This window comes from Salarias fasciatus, chromosome 8, assembly GCF_902148845.1.
Source record: "Salarias fasciatus chromosome 8, fSalaFa1.1, whole genome shotgun sequence".
Taxonomy (NCBI): domain Eukaryota; kingdom Metazoa; phylum Chordata; class Actinopteri; order Blenniiformes; family Blenniidae; genus Salarias; species Salarias fasciatus.
The window spans coordinates 1,133,658-1,161,105 of record NC_043752.1 but is presented as its reverse complement, the minus strand read 5'-3'; the positions used below and the strand labels follow the sequence as shown (position 1 = coordinate 1,161,105).

General features: G+C 48.5%; 1 protein-coding gene across 1 annotated transcript; it reads left to right on the top strand.

Moving 5' to 3' along the window:
• kif19 (kinesin family member 19) lies at positions 1-27,209 on the top strand. The gene is made up of 20 exons (XM_030098836.1): positions 1-56; positions 2,217-2,297; positions 16,583-16,693; positions 16,776-16,863; positions 17,708-17,844; positions 21,146-21,271; positions 21,345-21,539; positions 22,943-23,089; positions 23,181-23,303; positions 23,380-23,536; positions 23,632-23,806; positions 23,975-24,173; positions 24,250-24,520; positions 24,599-24,723; positions 24,814-24,977; positions 25,056-25,161; positions 25,465-25,588; positions 25,882-26,270; positions 26,481-26,649; positions 26,816-27,209. The coding sequence occupies exons 1-20, from the start codon at positions 18-20 to the stop codon at positions 26,941-26,943; spliced, it is 3,054 nt and encodes a 1,017-aa protein (XP_029954696.1). The 5' UTR covers positions 1-17; the 3' UTR covers positions 26,944-27,209.
• Positions 27,210-27,448: the final 239 nt, after the last annotated feature.

The following is a 27,448-nucleotide window of genomic DNA, read 5'->3' as shown; positions in this document are numbered from 1 at the left end:
CCGGACCTGCAGTGATCATGAAGGACACCGGGGAGTCCAAGGACCACCAGTTGACCGTGAGTCCGCACCGCTCGCCTCACTCTTCAGCCTCAGATCTCCAGAAACACACCGGAGGACTGAGGCGTCGCTGCTCTTCCTTTCAACTCTACTCAAACTCTGTTATTTTACTCACACAGTGGACACACAAGCTTCTTTTGAGGGTTAACAGCCTTCTCTTTTTCACCGAACAAAACAGTCGAAATAGTCACTTTTCTCTCATTAAATGGGTAGTTTTGGTTTTATTTTTGTTGAATTCGTTGCTGTTTCTGATTTAAAAATGCACTCTCTGAGTCCATTATGTGGTGGAAGTTGCAGAATTTACTGTTGTTCGTGATCAACAACTTCCAGGGTTTCAGGTAAACACATGTAGGAATCTGAGTTCTCATATGAAGTACTGAAGATGGAGCAGAAGTCACATGTTCTACATATTCACACTATCCCAAAATAACAGTCATTTGGAGAATGTGATTTAAACAAGCTGCGCACTGGCTCAGTAATGCTCAAACATTTCTGTATTCAGAAATATCACTGTAACTGAGAAGGTTTTGATATCTGTGCAATGATGAGTTTATTTAATTTCACTTGTGCTTGATTACAGTTTGAAATATTTGTAGTCAGTAACCTTCATCTAAACCAAATAGTTACTTTGTTACTGTAACTGAGTAATGTTATGGGATGCACATTTAATTGATTTGTTTTTTATTTATTTTTAGAAATCCTGTTAAATTGAAGAAATGAAAATTCAAACTTATATTCCAAATATTCAAATCACCTTTTAGTATGAAGCATAAAAAGTTTTTTTTTAAATTGTCAGAAATTCGATTGACAAGAAGAGTAATTGTGATACTTCTAATGCGTTGACTGTATTCTTCAAGTTGCTACATAAATTATCTGTATGTAGAGTTTATAGTATTTACTTTGAATCTTTGACACGAGCAGATCTGAGCAGTCAGGACTAATACCTCATTAAGTACTATTTTTGGGCCCCTTAAGTTGTTTATTAAGCAGCTAATTCCTCTCAAACTCATGTAAACACATCATCTTTGTCACTATTATTAAAACCTCCATCCATTTCATTTGTACTTCATTTACCAAATAATTATTTTTTTCCAATTATATTTCATTTTAATATAATTTGTTGTGCATGTGAGAAAAGTGTTTGGATATTTCATGCAGGTAATTTGAGACATGTGAGATATTTATAATGAAACTGAAGGAGGTTAGAAATAGCTGGGTAGGTTTTTTTATTAATACTTTTTGACCACAGTATCATTTTTATCACCTCTTTACCTCTACTGTCCTTTAATGCAGCCTGGTTCACTGAAGCTTCATAACTTTTCAACATGTGTACTAAAACCCTTGGAACCCCCCGGCGGAAGCCGTCTGAAGCAGGTCGCCTCCGCCCTCTTCCCCCGTCTGCTCCGCTCATTCGTTGGTTTTCTGCCGTTCCGAACGGAAGCCGTTGTTGCTGCTATATGTTCATTTTTCCCTCGCTCGGCCTGCACTGTGTTCTGCGCCTCGTGCCTGAATTATTGAGGCGGCTGTTTCGGTTGCCCGGCCTCTCTTGTCCAGCATGTAATACACCTTCCAGCGGCCGCTGACAGAGACGCCGCCTTATTATTTGATGCTGCGGTGAAACTGAAGCGGATCCACATATACAAACTCCCAGGATGGAGAGAAATGAGCTCCAGCTGTCATTCTGGAGGTCAGAGGTGCTTATGGGCGCAGTTTGCACCCCTAGTGACCCAGTTTTGGTCCACGGGCCTTATGTTTGACACTAAAACTTGTGCCGTTACACAGTGTTCCCCGGCTGAGTGCTTTTCTAATCGTCGAGTGCCTTCCAGTGTTTTTAGTTCACCCTCTGAAACAGCGGGCGCCTCTTCCATCCTCATCAGATCGTCGTCGTCGGATTGAGGGAAATGTCATCGCTTGTTTTTTAACGCGTCTGCAATTAAACGTGACTCAAATCGGCCCGTGAAAAGCACCGGGAGAGGAAGTGGAGCTGAACTAACAGACCTCCAGAGCTTTCAGGAGACAAACCTGGTTTTGGCAGAACGTCTCAGATCAGGAGTGTCGATTCCAACATGTTTTATTTCAGACGGCATAGAAGACCCTTAAATTCAGACTTTAAAGTGTGTGTGTGTGTGTGTGTGTGTGTGTGTGTGTGTGTTCCGCAGGTTGCCTTAAGGATCCGGCCCATCAGCGATGCCGAGCAGGAGGAGGGGGCCACCACCGTGGCCCACCGGCTGGACGATCAGGTGAGAGCCCGGCGGGGTCGCGGGGGTCACGGCCCGCCCTCGGGTGGGAGGGGGCCGCTGCCTCCGTCTCTCCTGTCAGCTGGCGGCTCAGATAAGGTATCTGCAGGACCTCGGTGAACCGGCAGCTCTTTATAGAACCCAACTCATTTGTAAAGCTCAGATGTCCCGTTTCCATCTGTAACCGAACGCTGGAGGAGTCGGACCGCTCCAACACACACCCTCTGTGCTGATTTCTCACTTATCAGTGTAAAACATTCACCCTAATTATAGTTCATCCTTTCAGCGAGCCCGTCTGACTTAAATGATGCTGCAAGTAGTAATTATTTTGACTTTTTATCCACTCATCGTCGAAGAACATGCATGAGTGACTCTGAGCGGGAGTCTCTCTGCGTTCGTCCTGCCGGCCTGAGTTTTGAATGATTGAGTCTTCTGATCATCTGCGTTCCTCAAAGTGAAGCTCAAGCATCGATTGTTTGGTTGGAGATTTGTGGACTTGCTCACTCTTTGACACTTGGATAGTTTTGATGCAGTCTAATCTGAGAACTGCTGATGTTTTCTTCCCTTTGTTTATCTTATAAACCCAACAATCATTAGCAGATTAATCATTAAATAATTGATTATCCCGGTCCTGCCGCTGCTGACAGGATGCAGCTTGTCTCATAGCTGTAACTCCTGCATCACTGGTGACAACTGTAGATATCAAAACTGTCAGAAAAAAAGACAAATACAGCTTTGTTTGCATATATTAGTCCTAAAAATTGCCCAATATAAGACCAAATATACAGTATATATTTTTTTGAAAATGGAGCAGAAATACTCATTAAATATATGTTTGACAATTCTACAGCCGTAAAATCCCAAAAAAGATCAGTCAATCTCTAGATTTAAGATGAGTAAATACATATTTTTGCTGTAATTTTAATATCAGTAAAATGTGTTCTGATATATTGTTGAATAATGTGATGACTCATCATAATGACAGCTTTAAACTGGTGGAGTCGAGCAGAGCTTCATCTACAGTATCTAATAGGAAGTTCTGCATACATATATAGGATTATTTAGAATTTTCTACATATGTATATGTATTTTAACTAATTAACCAAACGAACGTGATTTCTCAGGCTCATTTGCGATCTCGATTCTCTTTTCTTTCCATTTTCTCCGTGAGCAGCTTCGAGCGGCGCTTCAGTCTCAGCTGGCAGGACTGTTTGATCCGTAACGTCGACCTCGGGCGTCGATCTGCTGGTTCCTGCCTGAAATGTGGCAGAAGGTTTTCCCCTCTGAGCCTGTTGTCTTTCTTTTTTCCCCTCTGCCTAACGAGCTCGTTACCGTGCGAACTCCCACCTGGCCGCGGCGAGCGAGACGCAGAGAGCCGGGTTCGGCCGCCCGGGCTCCCTGGCGACGGCGTTTAGCGGGATGTGCGGAGATGATGAAGCCGGCGTTAATGATGATGAGGGAAACCTGCTGAGGCGGCGCCGGGGCGGCGGGGCCCGGGGGGCGGGGGGCGTACGGGCCGCTGCGCCTGACACGGTGATGTGGATTATCCTGTTTACATCATATTGATGACAGGGGTGTGATAATGAGTGTTTTGAGAGGCTGTGGGAGGATTTGACCAGAGGACGGGACGAGCTAATCCAGAGGCCCGACTTGTTTGTCTGTCTGCTTCAGAAGTAATTTAATTACAGCCGGTCTGAAGGACAACATCAGCAGTCCTGTTGGTCATTAAAAAAAACGTCCGGGGACTCGTGGGATTGGAGCGGAACGCCGGGAAGGGAGACGGGAGGCTGACGCAGCCCCGGCGAGCGCCCCGGCGCCTCCTCCCCGGCCGCATCCCGCCCGTTATGCCACCGGGTCATATTAGGTTCAATCGGGCACGTTCGCAGCAAAGGATTAATGCGGCTTACGATACACACTTGTTATTGAGACAGTGGGATTGCGGCTTACCTGGCATGAATGGAGGGGATGTAGAGCGCCGGGTCATCCCAGTGGAGATGGGCTGACGGCGTTTACCTCTCAGAGTGTATGGAAAGGCTCACAGCCCTGTTTACACATGTCTGTTTTGTTGTTGCTGTTGTTGTTGTTGTTGTTGTTGTTGCTGTTGTTGTTGTTGTTGTTGTTGTTGTTGCTGCTGTTGTGTTGTGAGACCATATGGCTCTGGGGCGCTGCTCAGACAGATTATCCGGCCGCTGGCGGCCGACTCGGCCGGCCGGGTGGGAGTCCTCAGATCTGCCTGTCCTGGCAGAAAGCAGACAACTGGAAGCTGGCTTAGCCCGTGGAGTTGAGCTTATTGGACGAGTTTTAGCTCAGGTTAAGCCTTGTGCCACCTGCTCTCTCTCTCTCTCTCTCCCTGTCTCTCCCGGGCTGACTCTCCCCCCGCTGAAGGCCTCTGAGGATCGCTGCAGACCACCTGTTCCCCTCAATGGGCTTTTCTTGTCCTGCAGGTCGGAGGCGCAGCGAGGAGGACTCCTGAATGACATAACAAACGGCTCAGGTTTTCAGTCCCTCCACGGTGGAGATGCTGTTTTAACCCAACATCTCGATTCGTGGCAGATGCAGTCGATGCTGAAACAGTAGATTTAAGCTCACATTTTCACAGCGGGAAAGCGGAAAACTCTCGTTTTCGTTGGTTTCATGGCGTCAGTTTCAAACGGTCGCTGTGTAAACACGAAACTTTTCTGAAACAGAAAAGCAATACGATGTGTTTTTACTTGAAACGGGGGCTGAGACTGTCGTGTTGTTGGATCTCGGGATCCAGGTTGAAAGGCTTGATCGCTCAGGATATAAAGGAACCAGCCTAACCAGTGTCGCCTTGGACACCTTCTGCTGCCGGGACACGGGAGTCGACCGGGGGGGCGGAATGAATGAGGATTACTGAACTTTACTGTCATTATTATCCAGACTCCGAGTCTCTTTAACCACCATGAACTGCAGCTGCTGCCGTATGCTGGCCAACACTTATACTTTAAATCAGTTTATTCTCTTTTATTTTGTCTTCTTTTATTTCACTGCTGCTCATTGTAAACTCAGAAGTGTGTTTTGTTCTTAAAATGTCACATATTTCTGAAGACAGTTGAATTATTCTTAAAATGATCAACAAGCATGAACATGAACACAACTCTGATTCTTTGTTGCAACTGAAATTTACAATTTTTATATAATAATAGTTATTTAGAAAAAAGTGAAATCCAATCATAAAAACAATTTAAATTCCATTTCTATACTTGTTTGGCGTTTGTCAGATTTCTGCCTGGGAAAACGTTTCTCTCGTGCTCAGTAAACAAAAGGCGCTTCCCCGGCAGCCACTGGAGTATAAAACACTCGGAGAGGTGAAAGCAAAGCACCTCTTAAGAGGTTAACCAAAGCTATGTTTAGCTCCCGAGAGATAAAGATGGTCGCTCAATCTCATGAACGCGAGAGCAGACAGTTTTATCTGGGCGCTGACTTTCGCGGCAGACGGTTGTGCTCAGAGCCTCACATAACCCAATTCTCCAGGGTGAAAAAGGAAGATAAATAAAATAAAGAAAAACAGGTAAACTCTCTAGAATGGCCTTCAAACATGTTGAAGGTTCTCTGCAGAAATCTTCACATAAATGTGCAGATTTATTGTTTCACATTTGTCACGAATGCTGCCCTCAATAGATGTTTTCATACGCGAGGATGTAAATAATGTGGTTGTTTACTTCCTGTGCGACGTGTCTGGGATCCTGCGACTGGTTGGACCTGTCAGCGCCTCACAGTGGGGAGTGCTTTATGGCGAGGTCTCGTCTCCATGGAGACACCTAGACAAGGTCAGGGCCATTGTTTGTTTTTGTTTTTTTTTTTTTTTTAGTCCTCCTCAGTCGTGCAGTCAGAAGCATGCAGGCATGAAGGAATCAACAGGGGGAGAAGTCGCAGGAATAGTAATGGATGTTTCACACATGGGGGTATTTCACCGCGTTGTATTTCTCTATAATAAGAGGATTTAAGACTTTCGTCCTGCACGGTGAGCCCAGAAAAGACAGAAAATGTCAGGGAACAAAAATGCACCGTGTCGCCTTCAGGTGTCTTTCCTTCAAAAACAATCAGCAGCATTCATGTGGATCCGACTTGATTACAGGACGCCATGAATTGGCAAATTTTCTGCCTTTGTGGAGCACAAAGCGCCTCGCCTCCGGGGCTCAGTGTAGAGTTTCCGGCTCCCTCCGCTCCGGCCCGGCAGTGAAAGGAGATTCAAATTGCCCTCACCTGTGCTGCGCTTTATCTGATTCGACATGGACGCTTCCACAGCCAGACAAACCGCTGGCAATTAGAGGAGCTGCTTACTCGACAAATGGTCAGTTTTAAGCTGTTGTGTAATGTCACATTAAATCTTGGTCGAAAATGGCAAATTAAACGAATATTCCCACTTCTGTGCCGCCTTAATGCCTCTTTTTGCAGATGACAGTGTTCTCTCCTAAAAAGCCCATTGTGATAATAGGCCGGTTAAAAATGTGGAGTGAAGTGGAGAAAGGGCAGACGGAATCTGCTTTTACGAGTGTTTGAATAGCTTCAATGCCGAGCGAGAGAGGGAGAGGAAACACAAACAGATATGTCCTTTAACTTTCACACACACAGACGGGAGTCAGGGACGAAGGCAGCACAGGGATCTGCAGCAGAACAGGAAACGCCGACGGTTTATTTTAAGTCGTGCACACAAGGTAGTCCTACTTTTTTTTTTTCTTTTTTGCAAAGCTAGGTTAGTATGTCAGCTCAAACTGACTGCCTGCCTTTGGGAAGAGGATAATCCTCGCTTTCCTTCCTTCTCCTCCTCTAGCTTGGTGTCTCTCGGGCTGTTTCTAAAAAATGTCTTTGAAGCTCAGTCGTCCCGTCGCACCCGCCGAGCGGCGCAGTGCTGAAAAGGCTTTGTCATTCTGCCAATTCTCTCCTGTGAGGACAAAAATCCAGGATGCATCAAAGTAATTGCCAAATGGTTAAATAGCCCTTCGCGACATGTGTGAGCAGACGGGCCCTTCGTGTTTGTAAAGCACTGCCTGCTATAATCAGTCTTATTAAACGGCTCTTCGTCGTCTTCCCCTGTGATTTGGTTCACTCAGGATTGGTCCTTGACATTGGAAGAGGTCCGCTGATCCCCTTGAACCCTACTTGGCGGATGGGTCTGATGATTCCTCTCAGCATCCGGAGGGCGTCACGGCTCTGCTCGAGCAGCCCCTGGAGGGCCGTCCATGCTGGAGGGCGCTTGGTGTCATTTATAGTGCTCTGGTAAACACTCCATGCCCTGGATGAACCCCCTGTGGGGGTATGGTGGCACCGCCTTCAGTGTTCAGACTGGATGAATCACCATGGCTTTATGATGCATCTACCCATTCATCCATTCATCCACTCAACACTGAAGGTGTTGAGGCCCTTGTTTTCCCAGCTTTCCTGCACCTTCTTTCGCTCTTCTCAGAGAACCCAGAGGTGTCCGCCGGCATTGGGCGCTGGTGCAAACCCTGTGAAACGAAACGAAGCAGACAAACATCCAGACAGAAAATATGGTCAACCCAAATGTGTTGAAAATCCAAATTAAATATGGTTTGGAGAAATTTCCTGTTGCGAGCATGTCTCTGCATTGTGGGGAGAAAGAAGAGTATATCTGACAAAACGCAGCCCGACAAAGGAAGAGCATAAACATTCCTCCTAGAAAGGATCTGCAGCACAAATGAGAGTAACTGAAAATGGGAATGTCATTTGGATCGCCGCGTTGCGTCTGATCCGAGGAGCTGAAATCAGAGGCGTGTTTAGAACCAGTTTTGAACGTTTCAGTCACAAGGTGCTTGGGTTCAGAGGAAAGATAACTCACTGAACTCATGATGAGCCCCAGAGAGAAACGGCTTGTTGTTGTGACGAGAGCTTTGCTCTGAAAGCCCCCGCCGAGACCAAATCCCACTGGACCCTGAAAACCCCGAGCGGGGAGGAGGTTTTTATCCGAGTCAACACTCTGCAGTCGGTAGCTCTGGCTCATCTGCTCTGTTTTTCCTCCTTCAGTCGGTGCATTGCATGTTGTTTTTAGTGCAGCTGCTTTTTGTTAGAATCAGGTTACCATCTAATATAATAGATTAAAAGTGAAGGGTTGTTTTGCCACCACAGGCCGGCCTCTGCCTCTGCCTGTCGTCTTTACTGCCCGGTTGTGTAAAGCAGCATCCGGCGGCTGCAGAGGAAGTGGGGGAACATGGTGCTCTTCGTTCTGTTGCAGAGAGAGAAACACTCCACCGAGTGTGAACCTGTGAGTGTTTTGTCACAGGTTTATTTTTAAGATTTTCCATCATGTAATATCATCATGTCAGATATAATGAATCGATGAGGGAACAGTGGAAGCCCCTTCAGGACAGTTCAAAGCCGATTCTCGTAAAGCCAAATGGAAACAATCCTCCTGCCTTCATTTATCCTCCTTGATGTGGGAATATCTATTCTATTATTCATTTTAAATCAATTTTTGTAAGAAGCCTGTTTTATAAGGTCGTCTTCATGATAGATTGGAGGAGGGACTGTGGCATCGACTGAAGAGAGGGAGCAGCAAAGCTCTTTATTCACTCCTACAGTCCCACTGAGGCCCCGTTTACACATTTTCAAGGGAAAGAAGAAAACTTGTTTCGTTTTGGGTTTCCTCTTACAAGACATCAGTGTTCGGAGCCACTGAAACCTTTTTGAAAACGACTCCCAAGGCAGAACTTTTCTGAAACGACGACACGAAAACGATGCGGTTTCACAAAATCCACCTGTCCTTACACGGCTTACAGTGACTCTTTACTGGATGCTATCTCACACTCTGCCACAGCTAATGGGAGCAGAAGTGACTCCAGAGGCTGAACGCAGCAGTGTCTGATTGTCTCTGTCTTCACATGTGAGACGGGTGAGAAGTCAACTTGACCCTGAAGTACATGGATCTTGTTCTGCCTGAAAGGACACTCGAAGGGTCTTAATAAACATTCAGGGCTTCTTTCCTGCTGTTAAATATTTAGTCATTGGTCATATAATCTGAATAAATCATTTCCATTATATTATTCGTTTGAATAAATCATGGTGATAGAGTGGAAAAAAATGAAGTGATGCATTTCCAGAAGTGCTACAGTCTGCACCGGTCAGCCTGTTCTCGGGTTTAATGAGGTGCAAATGTTCCTCTGCCGTGGCTGCTCATGCATATTCATGCTGTTAAAAAGCAGCAAATGAGGTACAAATGGAGAAAAAACATTTGTCTAATCTGTTAGATTGTGAAATCAAGCAGGGATCAAGTCCCACATGTTGCTTTCAGTTACTTCTCAAGTCAAATCCCCCAACTTCTGCTCGTAGAGCTTCCGTCTCTTCGCTCGCCACGGATAACGTCATGCCGTGAACGAGGACAGGATCGGTCCTGGATAAAAGCAGGCTGCTCTTCAAGTTTCCACTTGACTTGATAGTAATCCAGAGATTAGGTTGTCCTTTTGGCAGCGCGGCGGTCAGCCTGTGGCTGGACGCTGACCCACGGCGACCCGGAGGCGGTAGCTCCATTCTGCCTGGCGTGTTTGTGTGCATATCCGTGCTGTGCTGCCCGGCTAATTGGCGATTGCCCCAGTTTGTGTGTTTTTGCACGTGCCCTGACCTTTAATATCCGCCGATGTCTGATATCCAGCGGGCGAGCGAGCTTTCCTGCCAGTCGGTGTACTTTGTGATGTTTGTTGCTTGTGATTAGCTGAGAGCTTTTTAAGTAATCAGCCTAATTACCTCTGCCAGGCAAAGGAGGCTTTCAGCACCATCTTTTGTTAGAGAACTCTTCTCACAAAGACACTTCTTAAATCTCTGAAAAAAATGGTTAATTTTAGGATACAGATTGAATAACTGTCCCTTTTTTAATGAGAACAACTGAAATGTAGGACCTGAATATGATGTGTCTTTAATTAACGGCCACATCGGGATGCTCCGACCTCCCCCACATTTTCACTCTCAGTGAGAATCTTCAGGTCCAGAAAATTGCCTCTGTGGATGACAAATCGCCCGATCGCTCCTCTCGTCTTTTGTAATCATCGGTGCCATTCAGCCATTCATCTGCGCTTCGCGCTCTTCAAACTGATGTGACAAAGAGTAATGGGAAGGGGAGAAAAACGGGGACTCGAGGTACAGCGTGATGAAAAGAGGAGTGCCAGTCATCATTTCGTGACCTTTCACCCTGTGTTTTTGTGTTGTGTAAGAGGCCCCGGGTCCTTTTGTCCGCACGCCGCCGAGTCTGAGTCAGAATTACTGCGACTGCGCCGGATCCACGTCTGCTTGTCGCGGCCAGACGTCTTACGTAACGCCGAGCGCTATCGGGCCGGCCGGATCAGGTGCGACGTGATCCAGCGCGCTCCTCCGATCGTGGCGAGCCCCTGAAACGGGATCCACGGCGGCATTGTCGGGGCGCAGAGGGCATCGTTGAGGGTTTCGATCAGATAACCCAGCTGCAATTGTGGCTGCTGGACTTTCCAAAGCGTTGGCGGCGTTTCTGAAAGAGCTGTTTGAAAGGTCACCGCTCTGACCCGCCCGCTTTCTTTTCCTGATCTCGAGCCTTTGTTCTTCGCTGTGTTCTTGACTCGGCACACAGACGGCTTTGTTTGAACAACTCTGAGGTCGGCGTCGATGGACGACCTGCAGGAAGGATTGGAATAAAGTGAAGTGTGTGTTCAGACGGCTCTGTGCTGCCATCACACACTCCTCAGGCTGTATAAGCTTGATTTCCACCTGAACGCCTGTTTCTCTGCTTTCAACCCAACCTGCGGCCGTGGAGCTGAGGAGGGTCAAGAGGTCAGCTGAGTAATGGCTCCGTTAACAAATTGTTAGGAGGAAAGCTGCGCTGGCAGAGAGCGAGGCCCCGCTGCTTTGTCATTTTTATTGCTGAAACTTTGAATTAGTTCCACAGCTCCCTCAGAGATGAGCCCATCGCCTCGTCCACCTACTGAGCATGTGCAGAAGAGTTTACCTCGGCCGTGGTGTGCCTGTCGCAGCAGCAGCAGCGTTTTCCACCGTTTCCACGGAGACGGAGCCAGACTTTTGTCAGTCTTCGGAGCCATTATCAAGAAGTTGTGTTTTCATTTTTAACTTGGAAAAAGTCGTGTAAACGGGGCTAAAGACCATGTTTTCTTGCTCCTAGGTGTCTTAACCAAGATGCTCCTTCTCACTTCTACAACACTTTCTTTTAGTAGTTGGTGCATTGATTTTTAATTGTGCCAAAATGTTTCACACAATTAAGTATTTGGTTTCTCAGTAACTCTGCCTGCTGGCACCTGAGCCTGTTCATCAGTGCCATGAGGAAAGACGGAATGCGCGGCAGCCGCTGCACTGTCGGGTCTTATTCGATCGAGATTTGATATTCCTCTTTTCTCATTTTATTCCTCACCCCAGGCCGTAACAAAGCAGGGCCCAGAAACGTGCTTGATTTCTGCACAACTGCTGCCTTGGCGGCGTTTCCCCCTCGCCACATGGCAGCGGAGCGAGTCGGAGGAGAGCCGACCTCCCTGCCCCCGGGCTTTGAGTTATGGATCTGCGGCGGGAGTCAGGAGGGCTGTAATCAGCGGGACGGCCGACCGAGCGGGCCCCGCCGCCTCGCTGATGGGAGGAGCGGGTCCTGTTGGCGAGGAAAGCCATCAGCGGACGGCAGGGCTCCATCACACCCCGCTGCTCTTTATGGTGTTTAAACAACTCCATCACGCTAATTGGTTTCATGTCGCTGCATAAGCAAGCTGTTGGTCGACTTTGGCTGATCCTTGTGGGGATATGAATATTTTAGGAGCTTCTTCTCTTCTTCTGTCTTTTTTTTTTTTCAAAGCCACAGCGTGTAAATTCATGCTGAGGCGGTTTTCGTTGTGACAGCTTGCGGGGTCGGGTTAAATTGAGTCGGGATGAAAAGTGGCGGTGGCCCCTGACGCCCATTGTGTCGGGAGACGGTGAGATTAAAACTGCTAAAAATGACACCGGGTCCGCGCAGGCCGTCGACCAGGAAATTGCTTTCCTCTTCACTCCGATCCGTCCGGCTTCCGGCCCACTCGGATCAGAACTGATGTCTCCATCAGCAGCGTCTATGAAACGACAGGGAAAAAAAGGGTTATTGATCCCTGAAGACGGAGCAGTGGGGGCTTTTAGACATCTGGGGGTGAGATGGGGGCATCGCGAACACTCCGCTCAGTGCTTAAAGTCACTTCAACAGCTCTCTGCACAAAATCCATGGGCTGGACGTCACAGCCCGGCTGAGTCACGACTTCTCTTCAGTTATGGTTTTTATCCATTGAAAGCTTCCCTCGCCGCCACCGATGGTTTCCTCGCTGATTTCCTCGCTGATTTCACTGGATTGGATCATTTCCACATGATGATAATGAAGGCAGATGAGACTCAGAGGGTCAAACAGAAGGAAGCGTTAAATCACGCTGTGAACTCGCCTCTCGCCGTTTCTTTATGACTTCCTCTTCTGCTTTTTTGCTACTCAGTGATCACCCCGGCGATCAGACGTTATAGAAAACAGGAAATTGACTTTAAAATTGCTTGTAACCGTTTGGTGGCTGAGTTCCAAGTTGAAGTGCAGCTTTCCACAGATTACAGCCCAGATTCATGTGACGCAAAAAGACACGTCGTGGACGGACTGAGCTATCTGCTTCATCAGCTAATTCTGCTTTTGACATATTGCACAGGCATCAGGCAGACGCATTAGCAGTAATGTACCTACTCACTGAAAGCATGGGGTGTCAGACATGAGGCCCGTGGGCCAAAATTGGCCCGTAAGAGGCTCCAATCTGGCCCGCCAAACCACGAATGGTAAAAATTTAAAAGGAAGAAAGAAATGAGATAATTTTTTGACATATTTGTGGAGAGTAGCAGACATAACGTAACACTGAGACTTCAGCGATGCTGCCGTGAAAGCCTGCTAATTGGCATTAATCTCAAAGCCTTGCTGACGGAGTGAGTTTGTCATAACATGCAGAATCCAACAGCTACAGAGGATTTACATTCAGAGGTTGTTACGGCAGTATTTCATCCATGCAGCTCACTCAGGATGACTCTGGGCTTCATGTGGCACCTCAGCTGAAACACCCCCGGCCTAATGCACCAACAACTTATGGTCTGAGGATCAGTCTGAAACTTGTAAGGAGGGCAATTAAAAAGTCTTACACAGAGCTCTAGAGGGCTGCCAGTGTTTGGATAGACTAACCACCGACACCTCGGTCCTCTCAGACACTCGGACGCTTTGTGCCTCCCCCGGTGCGGCCGGCCGGGCCTCCGGCCGCCCTGCCTGCACAGACCTGCTGCCTGCAGCGGCATGAAATGCCTCTTTCCTGGTTGCCATGGGTGTTGGAGCACCTGTTTCCATGCGACTGTGAGGAAGGAGGAGATTTAACGGTATCCACGAGACTGTCATGTTTCCAAATGTCCTCTAATCTGCTCTGTGTACCGGACGTCAGCGCTCAGCGGCGAGCGGTGACCTGAGCCTCACCTCGGACTCTTTGTTTCTCAGAGGCCCGTTAACTGAATGCAGAGGACGGCCCGCCGCGAAGGGCGCCTAAAACCCTGCAAGGTTATCCGCGCTCCGTTGTTGGCACCAGAAGCCCGGAGCACATGCCCAGGTCTGCGGCGCTCTGTCACCAGAGCCAGAACTTTACAGTCTTATCAGAAAGACTTAAGAAAATGAGCGGCGTCGGAGGCAGCAGCTGCTGGGTGGAGCGCTGGAAGCCGCTGTAACTCAAGAAACGCAGACGACAGACGGGACCAGAGGTGTCATCAACACCCCGGGCCCTTAATGATTTTCCCAAGTGCCTGCACAGACACAAAGCCGTGCACGGATACGCTCAACTATTCGATACCTGCTATGCTCGCAATTATGTAAGAGCATTGTGGCGCGCTCATCGGTTTTCTGGAGGAACCCGCTGACACGGCCGCGCCATGCATATATTCAGAAGCCGTTTTCACAAGTTGACTCGAGTGGAACAAGGAGTAATTTTCACTCCATTATTGGTTTTTTGACATTAAATATTAAAAGGGGTTCTTAAGGGTGTGGTAATGTTGTCTCCATTCAATATGAGACCAGTTAGGACATTTTCTAGAAGTCCTTTTTGACATTGTAAAGTGTGTTGTCGATATTTTAAATGATCACATTGTGCTATTTCGTCATTTTCTTTACTTTTCTTTTGGGTAAAATGTAACTAAAGGCCCTGTTTACATGACACTTCAGGTGAAAACGCATCTTTTTGTGTTTCAGTGTCATTAAAGTTTTCGCAACGTTTCGAAAACGATGTCTGTTTACATGGAGACGGCAGAATTACTGTTTTTGTCATGAAATCATGCCAGCAGGAACGTGACAACCCTGAAATCTGAATAAGAAAGCTACAAATTCAACAATGCCCTGCCTCAGGTGGCCATGTGCTTCACAACTTCCAGATCAGACAGATTTTTATTCTACTGTTTACATTTTCAAAGGCATGAAAGAGGCGGTAACAAGTAGCTGGAACTCAGAAGTACAGTCGGCGAGTTCAGATAATGATCAGAATCATTTAATGTGGAAAATGTTTACATCGCTACAGTAATCCTGATCAGTTCAGGGTGCTCCTGGTGGTGCGTTACAGTTAATGTCACAATTTCTCACAGCTGGTAAATTTCGTCTTGCGGTCCGGATTGGACTCACTGACTAGCCGTTTCTGACCCACAGACCGTATGTTTGACACCCCGCTTAAGGCCATGAAATGATCCTCAAGATAAATCAGTCGTACGGGTTTTCCTTTCGGGATCTTTTTCATTCTTTGTAAGGAATTTTTTAATGATTTTTTTTTGTACTAATAATTAAACAAAATGAGCTGAGAGCTTATTCTGGATATTGCAAGGAAATAATTACCGACCTAATGGTGATCGCCATTCAAATTTCCAGTGTTTGATAATGTGATTAATAGTCAGCAACAAGGTAAAGATGGTGAAAGAAAGAACCTTGATCATTGAGGATGAAGTCTGAACCACCACAGAGTGATCTCGGCTTTTTTCTCATGACAACACAGAGAAAAAGGGAAAAACTTGTCCCTAATAACAGAAGTGTTGTTTCTGTGCATAAATGAAACTGCTGAGCTGTACGAGCGCCGTCTACCATTTTGATTTTGATTGATCCACTTTAGTGTGTGCATGGTTTAACTGTCCCTTAATCACTATCTGACACACTTGGACTGTGTCTTTGCCTCTTTTTGGCCAACTCCCTCCATCCATCTCGATTGCTCCTGATACTAAGTGGCTGTAAAGCTTCTGACCTTGGGGCCCAAGAGGAGCCTCCGCTGCCGTGTTCACCGTATCTCTGCTGTGAAATGCGATCAGAAGTCAGACGTCACTGCGGCCCGAAGGAAGAGGGAGGAAGGATCGGAAAGACGGGAGCCGCCGTTGATGCAGTGCTTGATGTTTCTGAACGTCTGCCAGGAGGACATGGAGGTGGGAGAGGAGGGACGGTTGAAAGATGAAGAACTGATCAGACTGTGGGCGTTCATTTTCCCCACGTGCCTGAAAAGAAATCTCAACATTCAACAGAGCAATTAGCGCCTGGTCTCTGGGTTCCCCGGCTCTCCTCTCCAGGCTGATTGCAGCCTTGCTCAGGCCCGGCTCGCCGCTCGCCGCCGTCTCCAGTTGTCAGTTTAATAAACGTGAAATCTCCCCTCTTGAATTTCAATGGAGAGGCTTCAAAGTGAGCGACTCGGTGGTTGGAGGGGGCGATCAAACGAGCCGAGTGCGGCGGTGCTGCCGGCCTCGGAGGACTCTCCATCCCTCCGCTGAGAGAAGCCGGTCAGCTGGAAAACACTCCCGGCTGACGTGCAGCTTCACGAAAAGATGATCTTTATTTTCAGTGGCTTGTCTGGTATTTGTGTAGGATGGCCGTCACGTTCTGTCTGAGTGCCTCCGATCAGCTGTTCCTGGGCAGATTTTGATCCTTATAGGTGGATAAAACAACTCTAACATATAATTTTATTAAAAACACCCTTCCTCCAGGCGCTCGTCATGTTTTTGACATGTGGGATGCTTGTTGGGTCATTATGTGCTGTGAGGACGATCTCACATGTCTGAGTGGACGTCTATTTGCATAAATGCATGCTGCAGAGTGCGTCTGCGCACTGCAGGAGCTGGTTTGTTATCAAGGACAGCCTGTCAGTCATTCTGGAAAACAACAGCTGACTGGAGAGCTGCAGCACAAAACACGTTTTTGTTGCCAGGTTTTCATATCGATCTTAAATAACATCATAAAGAGATGAACGTCACTCATATCTAACACTTCCGCCCTCTTTCCCCGTCTTCCTGGTCTCCGTCATCAGATGGTGGTCTTGATGGACCCCATGGAGGATCCGGACGACATCCTGCGTGCCAACCGCTCCAGGGAGAAGACCTTCATGTTCGACGTGGCGTTTGACTTCTCGGCCAGTCAGGTGAGTTGGGGTTCGTTTCCCCTCCAGCGTTCCTGCACAGTTTCACCCTGAAAAGTGAGCGGATGCTGCGTCTCCCGTGCAGGAGGAGGTGTACCGAGCCACCACCAGAGGCCTGATCGAAGGCCTCATATCGGGCTACAACGCCACCGTCTTCGCCTACGGACCCACAGGTGGGTGTTCGATCGCTCCGGTCTGGATGGGAAGTTGCTGAGGCAGGCCTTCTTTCAGAATAAGAGTCTGACTGCTTCTCCTGATCCGTTTCAGTTTCTGGTTAGAAAATGATTCATGATTGTTTCCCATCTGCCTCCCAGCCCCTGAATTGTTCTGCCTTCTGCCCGCCCATCTGCCCCGGGCCTCCGCGGCTCTTTGTCCCGTCTCGTAGAGAAGTCAACACGTTGCTTGTAGCAGTTTGTGTGTTGTAGTGTCGACACGCCGTTGAAGGACAAACAGGGAAAGCGCCGACTATTCACAACATGTCCAGCTTTCGATCATATTTTGAATTTTCGATGCAGCTTTCGAGCTGAGCAGTGGAACTATGTTTTATTTGATCTGCTGAGGCTTTGATGTTCTTTTCCTGTAAAAGTGCCTGCAGATGAAGAGCTCGCGTTCCAGGCAGTGTGTTGCACCGCAGGAGAAAGCTATATACGCAGGATGATGCAGGATGAAAGGTTTACAGATGAAAAGACAAAAGATAAAAACTTGGCTAACATGTTTTATAAAGTGTTCACACGCTGGTGGGGTTTCCTATAAGGGAAGTTAAGTTTGAACTAAAATCAACACCCAAAGCTTTCCAGCCGTTTAGGTTTAGAAGACAGTGGAGCTGAAAATGCAAATTTTTGAAAATGGCTCCAGAAGTGGAAGTTTTTGAAAACACTCCATCATGATTATGATCATTTTTTGCATTGTCCATCAAACACTTTAAGGTTTTTCTGTATCTTAAACGAAGACAAGATGAGGGATTTTATGCGCCGTAGCAGTAAGGTTCATCCGAAGCGTTGCTGTTTTTCCTCTCAGGCTGCGGGAAAACGTACACCATGCTGGGGACCGACAAGGAGCCCGGCATCTACGTGCGAACGCTGAACGACTTGTTCCGTGCCATCGAGGAGACGAGCGACGACATGCTGTACAGCGTCTCCATGTCCTACCTGGAGGTGAGTCTCCCTGATCTGCTCACGTCTGAACGGCTGAGCAGACCGATCTCTGCCGCCGCCGTCTCTCCGCTCGCCTGATAACATCTGAGCTCGTCAGCCGATGCCAGATGTATCCGGACACGCCGGGTGTCGCTTTACTTTTGCCTGGCATGCTGCGCGAAGTGGGCCGAACTCACATGTCTGTGCGTCTTTTCATATTAACTTTAATCTATATGTTTATCAGCGGCGTTCAAATGCAACTTTTAACGGTGAAAGTACAGATAAAAAGAAGAAGGATGCAAATGCAGTGAGTCACCCGTCTGCGGTCGCCTGGTGTGAGGGCCGTTACGCCGAGTTTGTTTTCAATCCAGGATTTACTGAAGCAGCAAACGCTCGGTGCTTCAGCTGCGCTGCTCTGTCAACACGCTTCGCAAAGTGCTGAATTAATTCACTAATTACATACTCCATCTATAGGCGCCTCTGCGGCGCGCCGTCCTCGTGCGCTTTCAGCCGACGCGTCGTCCTGCGATAGCGAAGGGAACAACGCTGCTGCTTCACGTGGCGCCGAGTGAGAACCACATCCTGGTTAGACGACGGAAACTTGCGTTGCATTTCGGATGTTTATATGACAGCCGTGCTCGGAGCAGAAAACCCAGCCACATTAGAATTAGCTCTATTATTGAGGACCGGGACAAACGCTGATTTGAGTTTTGTTCGTTAGGAATTGTCTCTTGATGAAAAGCAGCTTTCCACATGAATTTCAGGAGCTGCTGTTACTCTACGTCAGTTTTCTTTCCCAGTCTTTGTCTGGGAATCATGATGGCATTTTTTTACATTTCGAGCTCAGTAAATAAAAACTATGTTTTCATGAACCTTTTTCTGACTGAAACACTCATTTCGTGAAGTAACACAAACTAGTAATGTAATAATGTAAAACTGTGACCATTTTAAATGTATTAAAGCCAATAATAACAGTCAATTTTCACGTGATTCTGGATTCCCTATTGACAGTCTGAGGGCCGCTCAAGTAGAGCTAAAAGGCCACATATGGCCCACGGGCCTTATGATGCACACATGTGGTTTAAATGGATCATTTGTAGCTTTAATTTTAGGCTCTTATAATTTCATTGTATCATTCGTGTTTATGTATGAATATTTCAATTCAGTTTAGGGATCCACTGATATGTATTTGTCAGTTGAGCTCTTTCCTGACTGTTTGTGTCTCATCTATCTGACACACTCGTCCAAGAAAGCACACACACACTGATTGTTCACATCCAGTAACTTTGTTTATCCTACACATTTTTTTTCCTCCAAATGGCTCAAAAAGTTCGATTCCTCTTTGACAGCCGATATATCAGGCTTCCCTGATTGAATTCAGTCCCATTTTCTTTTTCCATCGTACCACATACAACACAAATACGTCAAGACAGCCTGAACAAAACAAGGAAAAAGACCGAAGAGGAGGAGAGAGGCGAGTGAGATGCAGTAATCAGACATCAGAGTTACGTTTTGTGTTTGTAGCTCTGTCACTGTGTTCAGTGAGTGACTGATTCCTGACGTTTGGACGCTTTCTGACCTGTGATGAAGCCAGTGGTCCGCGTGCGTGTGTGCGTGTGTGCGCGCGCATGTGTGTTTGCTGTTTCCAGGGAGCAATCTGTTACCACCGCCGCCTCGCCACAAAGCGTTTAAACACGCTTTTATAGCCCCAGCGAGCGAAGTGCACACATCTGCTCCCTTTCTTCTCCGGATCGCGTTTCTTTTCACGTGTGCAATCTCTGCAGCACGCGCGCACGGAGCACAATGCGACCCGGGCGGGTAAAAAAAGACACCGGGAGCCATCGCTCGCCACTCACACGCACGCGACGCGCCCTCCCCTCGCTTTTGTTTGTGTTTATTCTGGTTTTGTGACATTCAGTGGAACCTTTTTAGCTCCATTAACGGAGCCTGAGAGGCGTCATTATCCGCTCGCTGGCTTTCAAGCTGCTGTTTTTCTCCCGAAATAAAAGACTTCACAGCATCAGTTCAGCTTCGGACTGAATTTGACTTTATTTCTAAAAGAAAAACAACAGCGGCTCCAGTAATCCAGTTACGTGGTACTTTGGTTACAGACTGCTAATAAATGATTTGTGCAGGGTGTTTTTAATTCGGAATTGGTTTACTCTGAATTGAGTAATTCAGAATTATATTAATGAGCATCATGTTTGCATGAGAAAAAACACGCGCCAGGGTCTGTGAAGCGTTCTGATTGGACGGAGCGGCCGTGACGTACTGACGTCTCCCGGAAGTAAACAGCGTTTTTCTCGTCTTTCTTCCTCGATTAACTTTGACGCTACAGCTTCGAAAATGTCCACGTTCCTAAGCGCCCGTCCATCCGCTCGTTTCATTGTGTCCAAATCCTCATAAATTGCCCTTAAATACTCCGTCTTCGTACGAGTCGGAAGTCGGACTGTGGGCCGCCATCTTGGAAAATTGCGTCATCCCGACGGAGCATGCGCAGAACGGCCAGAAGGAAGTCGCAGAATTAGCATATAATTCCTCTTCCGAAGGAGAATAAACCTACCGGTCTATTTGGATGTACTCTTAATTTTGAATAAAGTTTTCAGGCATTTACATGGTGATTTTAGAGCAAAATTAGGCTTTATTCAGATTTTTAGAGGAATAAAAAGTCTCATGTAAACGGCTTGTTACTTTTATTTTACATGAAAACATCTGTAGAGCCGCTGTCTCTCTCTCCTTCGGTTTGAAGAAATGCATGAATTTTGCATTCACATGGCAACGTTTTGAAAACGAAATGTCAAAAGCAGCATTGCTTCAAAATGTTCCTAATAACCCATCAGACTCCCATCATGCAGCAGCTCTGCCTCCAGAGCCCCCGGCGTGGCCACCCACACTCAGCCTTGTTTTTCAAACTTCACCCTGCAGTTATTATGTACAGACGGAAAAACACTCCCGTGTCCGGCTGTCGCCGTGAGCTCAGCCGTCGACTCGTCGGAGAGTCAAATGAAGAGCGTCTTTCACGTTGGCGCCTTCCTGGCGGCCTGTCGTCCACCGGCCAGTCATGTGGTTTAAGGTTTTCGTCAGGCGTCGCCGTCTTCCTGGACGAGTGACTGAAACTTTCTGTTCACGGGAGACGAGCGCGGCACGGTGACGTCCTGCCACCCAAGGAGATTTTCTAATGGCAGCTCGCTGAAAATGCTGCTCTTGATGTTTTTGGAAGAGGCTAGCAGTCTGGTGGGATCGTGGAAATGCTCCATTCAGATTGAATGAAAAACCGTCTGATCTGTGTTTCTGACCGCTGAAAATCCTTCTCTGGTTATAGATTTATAATGAGATGATCCGTGACCTGCTGAACCCGTCCTCGGGCTTCCTCGACCTACGAGAGGACTCCAAGGGAGTCATTCAAGTGGCGGGTATCACAGAAGTGTCCACCATCAACGCCCAAGAGGTGAGACCCGATCGCCGTTACCCCGCCAGTCGCCGTCAGTCTCCAGAAGCTGCAGCAGCGATTTCTTCTTCAGATCATGGAGTTGCTCATGAAGGGCAACAAACAGCGCACCCAGGAGCCGACGGCCGCCAACCAGACCTCGTCCCGCTCCCACGCCGTGCTGCAGGTGGCCGTCAAGCAGCAGAGCCGCTGCCGCGACGTCCTGCAGGAGGTCCGCTTCGCCCGCCTCTTCATGATCGACCTGGCCGGGTCCGAGCGGGCGGCGCAGGTGAGCGCAGGCGCCAGGCCACACACATCTTCAGATCGTGCCGCCATTGCTTTTAAACGTTGAAGGTTTTCTTAAAATCACTACAGTCTGAACATAAAGAAAATTTAAATCATGTAGTACAGAGAATTGCCCAGAACTTTGTTGCAATCAGTGTGTTTTTGCCACGTCGCCCTGACAGCACGGATTGGAGGCTAATGTGTGTTTAGTGGCTTTCAAATGTGTTTTAAAAAGAAAATCAATATTTTATGGGGCGAATGCTTCTGTGCTTCAGTTAATAGAAACAGAGCCGCATGATGAGCCGATGCGGGTCGATCGGGTTTTCGAGCTACTGAAAAGTGTCGGTTCAGTTTCTCAGACTTACAAACAGCTCATCGCACGCCGTTCAGACACGGTGTGTGTGAGATTCATGACAGACGGAGCAGACGGAGTTTACCCTGGAATAAACTGTTAAAGTGTTTCTGGAGGGCAGATAAGGCCATCTACTGGCCGGACGATTCAGAGCCCAAAGTGTCTCTCAGTACATATTTAATGACATTGTTTTGGATGTATTGTGGCCACAACATGTATACATTTCATACTTAGGCTTTAAGAAAGTGTGATTTGAAGAGTGGCACATTATTTATTTTCTTTTTGTATTTCCTCCATTTCTTTTTTTTCTGATTTACTTTTTATTGGCATTCAGTGACAAATGTAGTCTGTGTGTCTACTTCAATAATTAACCACAGCACATCAGCCTGATTTGAACTCACCAAGAAGAAAACAGTAAGTTTCAATGTAGAGACACATGAAGTCAGGTTGGTATGAACATTGGCAAACTCTGTGATTTTAGGCTCATTCTCACAGCTCTGCTTCACTTATATTTTAAATAATTACTTCTGATAATGTCTTCATGTGTCGTGTTCACTCTGCTGGTGTTAATCAGTATGAGGGGAAGAATAAAGTTTATCCCTCCTAACGTTCAAATAATTCAGTCAAAAACAGAAACCACTGACAAGGTTACTTCTAAACTTACCTCAATAAATGAGTAACTCAGATATGAGAAGAAAAAAACGTAGAAAAGAAAAAGAAGCATCATATTTGTGTATCTTGTGTCATTAATTAGAATAATTTACACAGATTTAAAGCCGTTATTAATTTTAGTGTACTTAAAATGTCTTCAGGTTATTATATATTTGCTTTATCATTAGCAGGGTTCAAACTGAAACGTTAATAAATCAGATCACAGACTTTTCTTTCAGTTTGACTTCAAAGCAGCGAAACGTGTGAAGTTTCTTCAAAGCTTTCGGCTTGACGCCCGTGTGTGATTGCACAGCTCTGTCCTGCTTTATTTCTCGTCAGAGTGATTCGTTAAGACATCACGAAGCGTTGTGAGGTTTGATTCCCGGGCTCTTTGCGTGTGTCAGACTCAGAACAGGGGTCAGCGGCTGAAGGAGGGCGCGCACATCAACCGCTCGCTGCTGGCTTTGGGAAACTGCATCAACGCTCTGAGCGACAAGAACGGCAACAAGTACGTCAACTACCGGGACAGCAAGCTGACGCGCCTGCTGAAGGTACTTCACCTGCCCGATTCGGTTCGGTTTTTATTTCTGTAGCACTAAAATCCAGTAGTTTGATGAGTTTCCCCCCCGTTCTCGCTGACAGGACTCTCTGGGTGGGAACAGCCGGACAGTCATGATCGCCCACATCAGCCCCGCCTCTGTGGCGTTTGAGGAGTCCCGGAACACCCTGACATACGCCGACCGTGCCAAAAGCATTCGAACACGGGTGAGCCGCCGAAGCATCAAGAGCTTCCTCGGCGTTCCACTGAAATCCAGGTGCATTAACTCCGTTTCCTCCCCAGGTGAAGAAGAACCTGATAAATGTGTCGTACCACATCGCTCAGTACACCAACATCATCTCTGACCTGCGCTGCGAGATCCAGCGGCTCAAGAAGAAGATCGCGGATCAGGCGAGCCGCCAGACGAACTCGGACCGGGCCGACATCCGCAACGTTCAGGGTAAACGGAGCCTCCGCCGCGCTACGCCGCGCTGCGCCGCGCTACACCGCGCTACGCCGCGCTACGCCCTCTCCTCATGCTGTCCTGTCTCGCAGCCGAGGTCCAGGCCCACTCCAGCCAGCAGAGCCGGGTGGAGATGGACCAGCTGAGGGAGCAGCTCCTGGACGCCTTCAGGCAGCAGATGGAGATCCGGAAGAGCCTGATGGAGCTGGAGAACAGCCACATGGAGATCCAGATCGACACGTCCAAACACCTCCTCACCATCGCAGAGTCAGTGTTTCATCCCCGCTGATCGCTGCAGTGATGATGATTCTCCACCGATTTAAAAACTGCAAAAAAAAATCTGTTTTCTTTGAAATTTGTACAGTTTTCTCAGTTTGGCCAGATTTGATTTTAGGTCTTCTGAAGTAACCGTTGTATGTGTGTGTTGTTGTGCAGCTGGGAGCAGGAGAGGACTCGGCGCAGGAGGAAGTGGCGTGCGGAACGCAGGAAGGAAAGCGTGAACAAGGACGAGAGCGAGAAGGACTCGGATTCCCCCGAATCGCCGCCGGACGGCACGGAGACGCAGGAGGTGGCGGTGGCTCGAGAAAACCTCGTCACGCTCATGGCCGAGCAGAAAAGAATCCACAAGCAGAAGGTGGGCTTGTCGGAAACGGCGAGTTCAGCCGTCAAACGACCGCGTCGTCTGAAAACCTTCCGGCGTTTCCCTGCAGGCTCTGCTGGAACGCCGGTTCCTGGAGCTGCGGGATCGAGCCCGGCGCCTGGAGGAGCTGCTGCCCCGCCGCGTCAGCTCGGAGGAGCAGCGCGAGGTCCTGGGCCTCCTCTGCAAGGTCCACGAGCTGGAGATCGAGAACGCCGAGATGCAGTCGCACGCCTTGCTCAAGGACAACGTCATCCGGCAGAAGAACTTCGTGGTGCAGCGCTTCGAGCAGCACCGGCACCTGTGCGACGAGATCATCCAGCAGCAGCGGCAGTTCATCGACGGTGAGCCGCCGGAGCCCGGAGGAGCCGAAGCCTGTCCTCCTCCACAGGAGCTCATCCTGTCCCTCAACTGTCCTTCAGATCACAGTCTGCTCGTCCCGCCACACCTCCAGGAGCTGTACGACATGTACATGAGAGAGCTGGACGAGAGGAAGCTGGACCGAGCCGTGGCCCTGGACAAGGTCACCACCAGACACACCATCAAGGTACCGGCGGCGGCGGCGGCGGTGTGGCGGTGAGGTTCGATCCCGTTCAGGGGCCGTTTTAACCCAGACGGATGACCGCTTGGTTTCCAGGAGGGCTCCCTACCCCGGATCAGCCTGCCCGCCCAGGGCCGGGACAACGCGCAGGACGTGGACTCGGACCAGGAGAGCGTCCGCAACACGTGCTCCGACAGCAGGCGAGGACAGGCCAAGATCCGCCGGCACACTTTACCTCCCATCCTGCCCGAGCCCGAACTGTAAGACGACAGAGTTCATCTCACAACCGGCAGCGCTCCATCTGCACACACACACCTTCTCTTTCTCCTTCCCTTCAGAGACAGTAACAGGGTTTTCAAGAGCAGCCCTCATGCCAGGCAGATGAAAAACTCGGCCGTGATGACTCCGCCCCCGATCCACATCAACGGCAAGGGCAACCGGGAGGTGAGGACTGCTGGCCGGAGCGCTGGGAGGTTCTTCCCCACGCTGGGATTTCATGCAGCCTTCGTCAGACGCTGCTTTTCTCTTGACTCCCCCGTTTGAGTCAGACTCACACGGCTTCATTATCACAGCTTCAACACGTCGGATGTCTCCAGGCAGATTCCATCTCTCCTGGAGGCTTAAAACGAACCGACGTGTTCTAAATGTCTGATTCAGAGGTTTAACTTGAAAGAGACAGAATTGAAGACGCTGGTGCTGATCAGTGTGTGTGTGTGTGTGTGTGTGTGTGTGTGTGTGTGTGTGCAGCTGCAGCCTCTGCTTCCTGAGAGCTCTCTGAGCTACAGCCACCTCAGCCACAGCGTCAGCAGTCACCTGGACTCGTCGCCCGAGAGCAGCGAGGCCGGCGCCGACACCCCGCTCACACGGAAGGGTACGTTCATGGAACGCATTCAGTCTTCACTCAGGTCCTCAGAACTGTAAAGATCACTTCTGACCCAGTTCTGCCCAGTTCTAGTTTCAGGCACTTTAATGAGTTTTTCTCTTTAATTTGTAATTTTACTTAACTTGTACCATGAATTCTACTTCACTGCTATTGCTGTCCCGAGTCTTTACTGAGTTTAAATTCTCATCCAAACAATTTAACTTGTCTTTTTGTAGTTTATTCTTTAAACAAAGTGAATTCTGGCTTCACATTTCTTCTCAAAACTTTTCACCATCCACCAGAGCGCCAGCAGATCTTAAAAGGCGTCCAGAACATCGTGGTGAAAGCGGCGCGCCGCCGCTCCAAGGCCCTGGAGGTGGATGCCCTGCGGCTGCCCCCTGCTCCCTCCCCGCTGGACCCCAAGAAGCAGAAGAGCAGCCTGTCCCTGAGCGAGGCGCCCCCCGCAGGCCTGCCCGTGCGGCGCGGCCGGCAGCCCAGCCCCGAGCTGCGGCACGCCACCTCGGACGACAACCTGTCCAGCAGCACCGGGGAGGGGCCGGGCCTGCAGGTCACCTGGACCCGCCCTCGCAACCGGCAGCTCGCCGCCAAGAACCAGACGCCGCGGGAGGCGGACTTCGAAGCCCGCCGCAAGAAGCGGCGGTCCCGGTCGTTTGAGGTCACCGGACAAGCTGTGAGTGTTTGATTACAGCGTTATTTCACATTAAATGCTCTTCTCTCATGATCTAATACGACTGTAGCTTGAAGGTTTTTTCTGTATTATTATGAAGCCAAACATTTCCGATGATCAGTCCCAAATACTTCAGAACTCCGTGATGCAGATTGTTTCCTCGCAGGACTTTGAACCACGTCTGTGTCTCAGTTTTCCTCGTCTCGCCTGCAGCTTCCTCAAACCAAAGCCGCCACGGCGCCGAGGTTTCGGCCCCTGGACAGCACCTCGGACCCCCACCTGCACATCAACGGCCAGCCGCAGGCCCCCATGCTGCGCCCGCAGTACAGAGGGGTCCTTCCTCTGGCCAAGGTCAGACCGCCTCCCAGCAGCCAGCAGCCAGGTACGCCGCAACCAACATGTTTTACTATTCATTATTTGTCTCAGACATGTCAAAACCAGGAAGTTTAACCGTTTGGATTCAATATAATTTGGGGAGAAGGCAGATTTGTCATCAGGATGCGATTTGTGGTTTGTGATCAACTATTCCCCTGATTGATTCTCCTCAGGCTCCAATGCAGAGTCCTCCACCTCGAACATGACGAGCCTGAAGCGGGGGCCTCAGCTCCGGCAGCCTCAGCCGCTCCTCTACATCAGCACCACGGGAACGGGGGCCCAGCGCACCCGCCGGCACTGAGGCGGCCGCCGCTTTCACCCCCCACCCTGACTGAGCCTGGACCATGCCTCCACACAGAGGCCCTCTCACAAATAAGCTCACTCTGTTACTGGTCGGTGTGGGCGAGGGCAAACACAACGAAGAGACCGCTAATGTCATGAGCTAAAAAATTCAAGCTTCACGGAGGTGTTTCTGGAGCGCAGGTGTAAATAGGACTGGAGAGAATCGACCGGCTTCATGAAAAAAAAAAACAATCCGATGTAAAAAAAAAAAAAAAAAAAAAAAAAGTGGAAAGAGGCCTGCTGTCAATAGGTTTCCGTGTTTCCTGTAGTGCTGGTGATCTGACACACTGACATGTGATGACGGCCTTCTCTCCTCCTCAGTGTCACGTCTGTGTAGATACACGCCGTGGTTACCACCTGATTAGTTCTGTGTTTTTACATTATTTAACTGTTGCCTTGTATTTTGTGTTCTTGTCATTGAATTTGTTTTCATAATTACTACTTTCTAAGCTTTGTTTTGTACA